Here is a 12,262-nt window from a genome sequence, read left to right as displayed (position 1 = left end):
TTTTATTATACTTTAAGTTTTAGGGTACACGTGCACAACGTGCAGGTTACATACGTATACATGTGCCATATTGGTGTGCTGCACCCATTAACTCGTCATTTGACATTAGGTATATCTCCTAATGCTATCCCTCCCCCCTCCCTCCACCCCACAACAGGCCCTGGTGTGTGATGTTCCCCTTTCTGTGTCCATATGTTCTCATTGTTCAATTTCCACCTATGAGTGAGAACATGAGGTGTTCGGTTTTTTGTCCTTGCGATAGTTTGCTGAGAATGATGGTTTCCAGCTTCATCCATGTCCCTACAAAGGACACGAACTCATCCTTTTTTGTGGCTGCATAATATTCCATGGGGTGTATGTGCCACATTTTCTTAATCAGGTCTATCATTGTTGGACATTTGGGTTGGTTCCAAGTCTTTGCTATTGTGAATAGTACCACAATAAACATACGTGTGCATGTGTCTTTATAGCAGCATGATTTATAATCCTTTGGGTATATACCCAGTAATGGGATGGCTGGGTCAAATGGTATTTCTAGTTCTAGATCCCTGAGGAATCGCCACACTGACTTCCACAATGGTTGAACTAGTTTACAGTCCCACCAACAGTGTAAAAGTGTTCCTATTTCTCCACATCCTCTCCAGCACCTGTTGTTTCCTGACTTTTTAATGATTGTCATTCTAACTGGTGTGAGATGGTATCTCATTGTGGTTTTGATTTGCATTTCTCTGATGGCCAGTGATGATGAGCATTTTTTCATGTGTCTTTTGGCTGCATAAGTGTCTTCTTTTGAGAAGTGTCTGTTCATATCCTTGGCCCACTTTTTGATGGGGTTGTTTCTTTCTTGTAAATTTGTTGGAGTTCATTGTAGATTCTGGATATTAGTCCTTTGTCAGATGAGTAGATTGCAAAACTTTTCTGCCATTCTGTAGGTTGCCTGTTCACTCTGATGGTAGTTTCTTTTGCTTTGGAGAAGTTCTTTAATTAGATCCCATTTGTCAATTTTGGCTTTTGTTGCCATTGCTTTTGGTGTTTTAGACATGAAGTCCTTGCCCATGCCTATGTCCTGAATGGTATTGCCTAGGTTTATCTTCTAGGGTTTTTATGGTTCTAAGTCTAACATTTAAGTCTTTAATCCACCTGAGATTTCTTAAAACATGGAAACATTCTTTTCTGAAATAGTGCAGAATCAACATCATAGAATTTTATGTTGTCATTTCAGAATTCTTCTATTACACATCAACTTATTTTACCAATATTCAAAAAGTGTTGACATTTTTAGGAAACAATGATTATATACTAGTCTTTAAACACACAGCAAGTAAAGCTCAATTGAAATGTACTTCATGCAGTTTGCAGAGAGAGAAACAGCAGGCTAGGCTGTATCCTAACGAATGTGGATAAAGTAAGGGTCCAGGGATCAAAGTGTCTGAAACACCAGATCGGAGTCTAACTGCCTTTGAGAACCTGAGAGATGCTGACATGACATGCTATGGCACTAAGGGCACAGTTTAATGGTGGAGGCAGCATTCTTCTCCCTAGCAGGTGACTAAGCTGGTTCACAACGCAAGTGACACGAAGTAGAAACTTTGGGTTTCTAGGGATATTTCTCTAGTGCTTCAAGGTGTTGATGGCTGTGATTCCAATGTTACTTCCTACTGTAAAGGCCTATGATTCTCCCAGCAACTGTGTGTGAACCATCAAATCCTGCGAGGAGCTTTGAGAGAACAAAGCTCTCTTCAGTCTACTGAAAACTGGGAAACTGATTTCTAGAATGGCCAAATACTTTCAACTTTCTGACAGGAAAGAGGAATATATTTTATAAAAAGACATCGTGTAAGCCTAGAGGCTTTAGGTGTAGAACTTTTTACAAAATGATAAGTTTCATGATGCTGTCAAGGTCTTAAGTGATCTTTTGCAAAAACAAGAAAAGGCATCAGAAGGAAAAGGAGACAGCTGGTCATATAAAGAGAAAACTACGCTGCCATAAATAACTTGGCTTAATTCTTCTGCATGACAAGGTGTAGTTTAAGCAGGAAAAAAAACTTTTGATATTGAATGATAGAAAAAGCAATAAAACATATTTCTAACAAAATCCAACCCAAATAAAGTTTAGTAGACATTTTAATGGATACATCTTTTTTCTTTGCTTGTTTGTTTTGTAATGTTTTTCTTTCCACTCTTCTCCAAAAAAAGGTTTTAATGCAAGTTTTAGGGCAGAGGAAAATGTTTCTTCACACTAATTTTAAAATAAGCATATTTTTGGATTTTAGAACTTTGTTAACCTTTTGATTGAAGTCTTTAAAAGCCATGATTTCTGAACATAGAGGCATATTCTGGATAACGTTTAAAGCATTAATATCTATAAACTACCTGTAGAGCTTATGACTATAAACTACTGAAACAATTTGTAAGTCCCACAGGAAAATCAGTGTCATTACTTTATCAACATAACCATATGTCTCCAGTGAAGAAAATCTTTTATGATAAACTCTTCTGTACAATCAGGACATAATTTATTGTCAAAATGAACACAGAAAGCCCACAACTTATGGTTCCCTTACAATTTTTTAACTTTATAATGATGTAAAAGCAATACACGTGCAGTAGCAAGTATACTTTGAGCACCCATGCAACCATCTGTTTTTCATTTCCTGTACAGTATTCAATACTAGCACAAATCATCACAAATCATCTAGCACAAAGCTTGTTTTATTTATAAGAAAGTATTGACTCTGGCTGATTATAGGCTCATGCTTATAATCCCAGCACTTTGGGAGACTGAGGCAAGCAAATCACTTGAGGTCAGGAGTTTGAGACAAACCTGGCCAACATGGTGAAACCCCGTCTCTACTAAAAATACAAAAATTAGCTGGGTGTGGTGGCAGGCACCTGTAATCCCAGCTATTCGGGAGGCTGAGGCAGGAGAATCACTGGAACCCAGGAGGCGGAGGTTGCAGTGAGCCGAGATCGTGCCACTGCACTCCAGCCTGGGCAACAGACTGAGACTCCATCTCAAAAAAAAAAAAAAAAAAAAAAGTTGGCTATTTCATGTCAACACTCATTGTTATTAGTAGTGGGGAGGACTATCTCATGTCAACACTTTCTTATAAAATAGGCTTTGTGCTAGATGATTTTACCCAAGTATAGGCCAAGGTAAGTGTCCTGAGCACATTTATGGTAGGCTAGGCGAATTTAAGACATTTGGAAAGTCAGGTATATTACATTAATTTTCTGCTTAAGATATTTTCCACTATTGATGGGTTTATTGGGATGTAACCTCATTTGTTAAGTTGAGCAGCCTCTGTAGTCATCTTTCTTCACCACTTCTTAGTCCACGCTTTCATCATCCCCAGCAGATGTGTATGTATTTCAAAGCTCAGTTTAGAAGCATTACATGGAATATTCCAACACTTTTTTAAAAAATCCAGATTTCTTATGCCCCTTGAAAAATGAGAAGTTCGGGTCACATTGGGTGTGGTTTGTTAAGGTGGATACCTCCTGGGTGCTGTATGCAGAACCCCACAGTTTCCTGGCCCCATTGCCATTCACAGCTTTGTTCTTCATGGACAGGACCTGGGTGCCCTGTTAGCATGGGCGGCCCTCACCCCTCAAAAAGATTTTTAAATTTTCCCAGGGTCCTGTTCCAGTGGTACTGATCATAGGGATAGATGTTGTTGAACTCTTTTAAAAGTTTTATATTTTTTACACCCCGATTTTGTGTGCCTAATGGTTATTTCCAATTTTATGTTCCAATGACATTTGATAAGCAGCATACCTAATGTAAATTCAAGATAGCACAACATTTTGGAAGATTGTTATTAGTAGCGAAGTGGACTCCAAGTGTGGCCGGGGAGAATCATCACCTCCAACAAGTCATTCTGCCTCTGGTTTGCTGGTGGTCATCCCCACTGCTGGGCAGGACGGCCTTCTACCTTCTAAAGAGTTGTTCAGTGCTGTCACTTCCAAACCCCCAAGCCCAGTAACACAACAACAATAAAGACTTCTGTTTCTTTTTTCCTCTCTGTGAAAACAGAAATGAGCACTGAATAATCTGTAATAATGGTGGATTTTGTCATACATGATATTGAATGTCTTCCTTTCTGCCCTGTCTTCTTGGCATTATGCGTTCAGATGAAGGTCATCAAATATTTGAATAACCCTGAAACCGGAGGTGATTGAAACCATCCCCCTAATTTCTACCTCCCCTTTGTGGACATTTAGCATAACCCTTTGCTTTGCACCAAGATCAATACACTCTTCTGTTCTTGAATTCCAGGCATCTTGAATTAAAATTATTGGTGTCTCTTAAATAGATCAGGGTTATTGTAAAAATAATAATGTCATAGTTAGTAAAGACTGACTCTTTGTGCAAGGAAACTTTATGGAAGGAAATTTTCTTAGCCACTGAGTGTAAAGGATCAAGCATGCACTCTTTCTTCTATACAAAGTTGCAAATCTCAATCTTGATTATTCAGACATCAGCAGGGTAAAATTATATTGTGAATTTAAGAATATATTTTCCTCAATGGAAGGGCATCTCAGACTTCACGTTGACAGGAGGACTTAGTCACAAATTCATTTCAAAATTTAATTTCTTTTTGAGAAAAGGAAGCATTCAAAGTTTGGTGGAAATAGAAGGAAAGAGACCATGTGGTCCCTCAAGGTTCCAGCTCTCCTTTTTACAACTGTCAAAATTTGCATCATGATATGAAGAGAAATATGTTACTGTAAGACTGTCTTCACAGATGGCCCTAAAATATTGCCTCACATAAAAGCAATATACAGCTTTCAGTACTGAAGAAGCTAAATCTTCATTTCTGTCATCTATTTCTTTGAGTTTAAGAGCTTATTTTGATGAGGTCATTATAATGATTCATTTCTGCAGTTTCTGTTGTGTGTGGATTTCCTCAAGAGCCTCATAACCATGCACCATCAAGAGTGTGGTCGGCAGTAATTCAGGAGCGCCAGTTTTCTGTGGGCAGGAACAACTTTTTCTTTTCCCATGAAGTTGAAATCTTGGAGTTTGGAGGAAGTTGTCGGGAAGGTGGGCGGCTCTTGACAATGGGCTGGAGTAACTGCTGGCTGTCAGGATTCTGCAAAGCACCCTGGCGGTGCCGATGGGTGGCCCCTCTTCCTTGGAGGTCTAGGTTGTGACAGAGAGGGGCAACGAGGCAGCAGAGCATCCTGTTCCTAGAGGGCATTGGGGCTCACCAGAGAATCCAGCATGTAGACTGGAGGCTTGGACTGACAGATGAAGTTGTGGAACTCTGGAAAAGAAGAGCTTGAGGGGCCGGGCACAGTGGCTCACGCCTGTAATCCCAGCACTTTGGGAGGCTGAAGGGGTGGATTGCCTGAAGTCAGGTATTCGAGACCAGCCTGGCCAACATAGTGAAACCCCATCTCTACTAAAAATACAAAAAATTAGCTGGGTGTTGTGGAAGGCACCTGTAATCCCAGCTACTTGGGAGGCTGAGGCAGGAGAATCGCTTGAACCTGGGAGGCAGACGTTGCAGTGAGGCAAGATCACGCCATTGCACTCCAGCCTGGGCAACAAAAGCAAAAGCAAAAAAAAAAAAAAAAAAAAGTAGGGAGGAACAAATAAGATGATCGAACTTCAAAAAATCACACATGGGTAACAAATAGCCCCAATACAGACCCATCTTTCTTTTCCCCTTTGTAAATTCACAATCTCCTTTTTTCTCCCTACCCTTCAAGGAGCATTTAGCAACCTTGTTTATTTCATCTCTATTTTAAGGCAGATATCCACCCTTGAGTTCTGTTCATTCCTTCCCTTTCTCTTTTGCAGGTTTTGATCTGGTAAAATGTGAGGATCCGGGCATCCCTAACTACGGCTATAGGATCCGTGATGAAGGCCACTTTACCGACACTGTAGTTCTGTACAGTTGCAACCCGGGGTACGCCATGCATGGCAGCAACACCCTGACCTGTTTGAGTGGAGACAGGAGGGTGTGGGACAAACCGCTACCTTCGTGCATAGGTGAGTGTGGAAGGCAGTCAGACTATGGTGCAAAAGCCAGGCCTCAGGGTATTTCCACCATGTTGCATTGACTTCTTTTATTGGAAAAGAGGAGGAATTTTATCACACTTTCCAGTGTGAGTTTTATGCATTCTGAGATTTGCATGTGTCTGAGTGTGTGTTTTCAGCTATGAAAGACAGTTTTTCTAGTACTCTCTTACGGAGACTATAGGTACAGTGTTATTATTAGAATTATCACATGAGTGTCTTATTGCTTTATGCTCTCAACTTTAATTGCATGGAGGATAAAGACTTTCCACAGAGGTGATGATTTGGAAGAAGTATTAAAATGGTCAGGAGAGATAGATGATGGTGATTCTTTTTCTCTATGTATATAATGCAGACATAATGGCTTTGGTTTTGCAAAGTAGCTAAACAGAAACTAAATAGAAACGTGTGATGCCTGAAGTTGAACGTTCCCATCTCTCTGTGTCTTCTACAGCGGAATGTGGTGGTCAGATCCATGCAGCCACATCAGGACGAATATTGTCCCCCGGCTATCCAGCTCCTTATGACAACAACCTCCACTGCACCTGGATTATAGAGGCAGACCCAGGAAAGACCATTAGGTACTTGTTTTATTTTGGTTTCAGTGATTTGAGAAAAGAGATATGCCTTCTATTCTTGTAGCAGAGATAGTGGTACACCAAATATCCATGGTTAAAGTTTCTGAACTAAAGAAGAAAAGGTAAAGCTGTAGCTAAAAGTTTTGTTGGCTCACTTGCTTACTTTGCTGTTGCCTTGAAACCATTAATTAAGTCCTATATAATAAAGACAAAATGAGAATGTATCAGTTAGCTTCTGCTGCATAACAAACTATCCCCCAAATTTAGTAGCTGAGAAAAACATCATGACTTTGTAGGTTGCCTGGGCTGTTCTGATCTGGGTGAGATTGACTGGGAATGAGCAGTCCAGGATGACCTTCCTTGGGTATGAAGGCCTCAGCTGGGATGGTTGGGAAGGCAGGAGCCCCTCCACACCAGGCTTCTGTTCCTGCAGTAGGCTAGTCAGGGTGGGAAGGTTGTAGCAGCAAGGGATGACAAATTTCCAACTTCTGCTTACATTACACTTGCTAAGGTGCCCTTTGTCAAAGCAAGTCTCATGGGGCTAGGCAAGACACAAGATATGAAGAAATACACTCTACTGCTCTTTTAATAGGAAGAGAAGCAAAGTCATATTTTAAAAAGACTTGTGTACAGGGATGGGAGCAATGTGTGTCATTTTGCAATATACCAAAGTGACTTTGAGGTGGACCAAGAAAGTACTCTAAAGTAACACATATAAAAGAAAATCATTGCAAATTTCAGAAAATGATGTGAACATTTAAACAAAAAGTGTTCTATTCCAATAGTGAGTTCTGAATTATTCTGGTGAGTTATTTAAACCAACAAAAAGTAATATTTTTAAACCAACAAAAAGTAATATTTTTAAAGTAAGCTCTTCATGATCTAGTCAGAAATCTGTCTCCAAAACCATAGCACATAAGGCAAAAGGTAATTTTAAAATAAGTTTTATTTTTAGTTCTTGTTTAAAATGAAGAGGACACACAGTCCTAAGCAATACTTTTTAAAATGTATTTTTTCCTTCAATTAACCTTTCTGTTTCATTGTTGTTGTTGTTATTAATTCTCTGTACAAAATTTGCTTTTGAAAAACTCTGACCTCCAATAGCCTTAATCTACATGTCCCAGGTCTCTACACTTCTTCATTATGCTATTGTGCCCACCAAAGACTAAATGAATTGGCCCAGTTGCTTCAGCTCCTCCTTCACATATGTGAAGCTGAAAAACAATAACAGGTCAAAGTCAGACTGGGCACAGTGGCTCATGCCTATAATCCTAACACTTTGGGAGGCCAAGGCAGGTGGATCACTTAAGGTCAGTAGTTCAAGATCAGCCTGGCCAACATGGTGAAACTCCATCACCACTAAAAACACAAAAAACATCTGGGCATGGTGGCACATGCCTGTAATCCCAGCTACTCAGGATTTTGTCCTTATTCAAAAAAGCCACCCTATCAAGCTCAAGCTTAGTAATGTATATTACATAGATATCATAGACTTATTTCACTGCAACCCTATAACTTAACAAAAATAAAATGAGGTGAAGTGGAGTGAGGAAAAATGATGCTGTTTCTGTTCATCTGGCATCTAACGCCTTTGAAATTCATGTGTCTCACTATTTAGTCACATTAACAACTTGGGAGTGAGTTAAACTGATGTGGCACAAACTATTAACACTTATAGACCCTGTGTAAGAAAGATTCTCACTACATAAAAGGAGCAAGAAGAAAAATCTTAGGATGGTATTTCTGCTGCTACGATAGAATATTACAGACTGTGGGGCCGGGTGCAGTGGCTCAGGCCTGTAATCCCAGCATTTTGGGAGGCTGAGGCAGGCAGACCAGGAGGTCAGGAGATGGAGACCATCCTGGCTAACATGGTGAAACCCCGTCTCTACTAAATATACCAAAAAATTAGCCACATGTGGTGGCAGGTGACTGTAGTCCCAGCTACTTGGGAGGCTGAGGCAGGAGAACGGTGGGAACCCAGGAGGTGGAACTTGCAGTGAGCTGAGATCATGCCAGTGTGCTCCAGCCTGGGGCAACAGAGCGAGACTCCCTCTCAAAAAAAAAAAAACAAGAATTACAGACTGGGTAATTTATAAAGAACAGTTCTGGAGGCTGTTATTTGCCTAACAGTTCTGGAGGCTGGGAAGTCCAAGGGCATGGCATTGGCAGGTGACGTGACGAGTCCACATGGTGATAGTATCACATAGTGAGGAAGTACACTAGAGACAGAGAGGAAATGGGGCCAAGCTTAACCTTTTATCAGTGGCTCCCTCCCACTATAGCTAACCCACTCCCATGACAACAGCATTAATCCCTTCATGAGGGCCCAGCCCTTATGACCTAATCACCTCATAAAGGCTCCCACTTTCAATATGGTTACAATGGCAATTAAATTTCAACAGGAGTTTTGGTGGAGACAGTGAAACCACAGCACATACTATTTTATAATAACTCATTTTAAAATTAGTGTGTGTCCTTAATCAAGATAAACAATTAATTTGATGATTATTGATCTGTTGGGACAACACTAAGGTATATCTGCTTAACAGAATATTTCATATTCCTCATGAAAATCAATAAAATCATGTTTCTATGGAAATAAATAGGCCAGGCATAGTGGCTCACACCTGTCATCCCAGCACTTTGAGAGAATGAAGCAAGAGGATGTCTTGAGCCCAGTTGGTCAAGGCTGCAGTAAGCTATGATCACACCACTGCAGTCTTAAGTAAATAAATTAATTAAATTAAATTAGTCCTTAACTTTGAATTCACAAATACTAGATTTGAGTAATGTAAAAACCACTTCCACTGGCTTTGATTTTGAAAAGTTGTAGAAATCATCTATGACAATGGAATGACTTTATATAAAAATAATTTATCTTCTTTTAGAAGAATTTCACAATTTTTCTTACAATTTCCTTTGTGGTTTAATTTACTGGAATTAGAGTGAACACTGTCTTTGTCTAAATGCAAACCAAGTGATTGATTCACTCTTTGCAGGTGAATCTAATACTTTGTTAACATTTTAATTAAAAAAAGAGAAAATAAATAAATGTGAATTAATAAAACGTGCAGTTTTTATTGCATGAACTTTGAAAAATTTTCTTCTTATACATATCTTTCAATATGAGGGTACACACTGTCAAATTTATAAATATATCTATTAAATTTAAAGCATAAACTTCTTCCCAATAAGCAAGTTAAGAGGGTAGCATCCATATTTATCATTAATTTCCTCAACTGACATTCAACTTAATCCCAAAATGTTTTTGATGATTGAACCACTCTTCATTAAGAATATAGTATGGCGATCTGGAAAAACCATAATTAAAAATATATAATATACTAAAATTGTGTATCATGTACTTAAAATTGTACTAATACTCAGAAAAAATGGTGTCTGGTCTTAGCCTTGATATTAGCTGGCATGGTTACTAAGTCTTATTTACTTCAATGGTAACATAGTCTGTATTGCCTACAATGTTAACTTGAAAATGAGGAATACATCAGTCATATAAATATGAACACGGGGATTAATTTAGCTATTTAAAATATCTTAATATAAATGTAATCATTACTATGCATTTATACTATGATATCTTAATGTAAATATTTTTCACTCTCAAGGAAGGAATAAACAGCAGGATCTTGGAAAATATGAAAAGGCTGGTTTCAATACTTTAGGCCAATTATTGCAGGGCTACATTGATTTCATTGAGGCCCAGAGCAATTTCTGCTTATATAGTGCTATTCCTCTTTGTTTAAGGTAATAGAATACCCCAAAATAGTTATTATGGGGCACTCGGGTCTAGAAGAATTTGTAATTTTAACATGTATGCTATAAAGCAGTTACCTGAGCCACATGTAATTAAAAGTCTAATCACAAGACATCATAGAAAATTTAGCCCCATTGAAAGTTATATGGTAACATTTCTCTAAGAGATCCAGCATATTTCATTGCTGGGCACAGCCATGCTTTATATAACAGAAGTAACAGCATTATAAACTTCTTCAGCTAGCAACGTTAAAGGCTATGTTTTACATAACCATATATGTACATTGTTCCTAAGTTTTAATTGCTTTTCTGCCAGTGTAATTGTCTGGAAAGCTCACTTTGAATGCATTTCTGTTCCTAATTGTTAGCAGGAAATTGCATTTGGTAGTATAGTTGAAGGGAATTATTTTTAATAAGCTCACACAGTATGAAAAACATTGGAGGCATATCAAAAAGGTATCAGGTATCAAGGTTGTCAAAAGCATTCCTATGCAGACTTTTAGAAAAGGTAACACATGGTTTGACGACCCTGGTGTTCTGCTGGCTGTCCTGCCCTGGATTTTCTTTCTAGCAGCATCAAGTTGTAGAGAGATTAGAGTGAAATTACATTGGAGATCTAGGAATATTAATCCATTTCTGATCAACCTTCCAGATCCCAGTAGGAAATATACTTAAGAGGAAAACTATACACTTATCCCCAGTCCACATGTCCAGCCTCTGTACATAGACCATGGGTGGGATAATTTTCCTGACATGACAGACAGGTATGCAGCCAGTCAGGAATAAAAGCATCTCCAATTTCTCCATCCCTATCAAGATCACTATAGACCCTTCCCTTATTTTTCATAGATAATACAAAGAAATAACAAGTAAAGTTCAGCCATGAAATAAAAGAGTTATAGAAGTCTACAGTTTTTCCCTATGCCTATGGCTGCTACTCCAGACCCCCTTAACCTGGGGCTCTGGGAGCCGTTGCTGGGCATGAGTCACCTTACCAGACATGTAGGAGAGCCTGAGTCACAGGAAAGAAACCCGCAACCCCACTCACTTTGCAAAGTTCTGTCACATATTTTCAGTTGCCACAGATTAGTTAAATAACCCAGCTCCCAACCATACCACTCACATTTCACCTGCCATGGTACATAAACTGTGAGAAAGTGCATGAAGGACAAATTCTGAGCTCTTCAGTTCCTAGATCACTATATGGATAATGAGGCACATTATCATCACTGGTGACAGATCACAACTCCTCTTTCAACGTCTGCTGGTGACTGCTCACAGGGTGCCTGCTATTCAGTGCATTCTCAGACAGCAAACAGGGTAGTTATGTTGTCTTCTTTGCTCCCAGTGATCAGTGCACATAATGTCTTACAAAATGGGATTTTCCAAAGAAGGAATTGCCCAGAAAAGATAGACATGCAGGGAAGAAATGAGAAGTGATATCACGGGAAGTGAAACTCAAATCACACATAAATGGAATTACAGGAGAAATAGCTGAGGTGGGAAAATTGCCACTGTTGTGGGGAGAGACCTTAGATAGGCAGCCAGGGAAACTCAGCCAAGATGGACGTAGGAGTGTAAGGGAGGAGATGATGTGATGAGAACGATGGAGATATCCCAGAAGAAGTGACTCCAGAAAAAAACATTAAATAAACTTCTAGAGATATTTCAGGATCTGAAAAGCACAAAAGATAAAACGGAGGAAGCTGATCCAAACTTCCCTGACATCTCTCCTCAGAGCTCATCATGTGTTCCCAACTCCACACATTTCATCATTATTTCATCATTATTGTCATCATTCCCTATTTGTGTTATTGTCTCCCTCCAAGGGGCAGGAGACTTTAGTTGTCAGTGTTATGTTCTACTGTTGCTTATTTCT

The 12,262-nt window shown here is 39.2% G+C and overlaps 1 protein-coding gene across 1 annotated transcript in view; it reads left to right on the top strand.

Annotated features, from left to right (window-relative positions):
• CSMD1 (CUB and Sushi multiple domains 1) overlaps positions 1–12,262 on the top strand; it is a 2,063,616-nt gene that overhangs the window by 1,688,266 nt on the left and 363,088 nt on the right. Inside the window, exons 24-25 of the mRNA XM_024251429.3 lie at positions 5,810–6,001; positions 6,483–6,609. Of these exons, the coding sequence (XP_024107197.3) occupies positions 5,810–6,001; positions 6,483–6,609 (319 nt within the window). The remainder of the gene's footprint in view (positions 1–5,809; positions 6,002–6,482; positions 6,610–12,262) is intronic.

This window comes from Pongo abelii, chromosome 7 (assembly GCF_028885655.2).
Source record: "Pongo abelii isolate AG06213 chromosome 7, NHGRI_mPonAbe1-v2.0_pri, whole genome shotgun sequence".
Taxonomy (NCBI): Eukaryota; Metazoa; Chordata; class Mammalia; order Primates; family Hominidae; genus Pongo; species Pongo abelii.
This window is presented reverse-complemented; position numbering and strand designations above follow the sequence as displayed.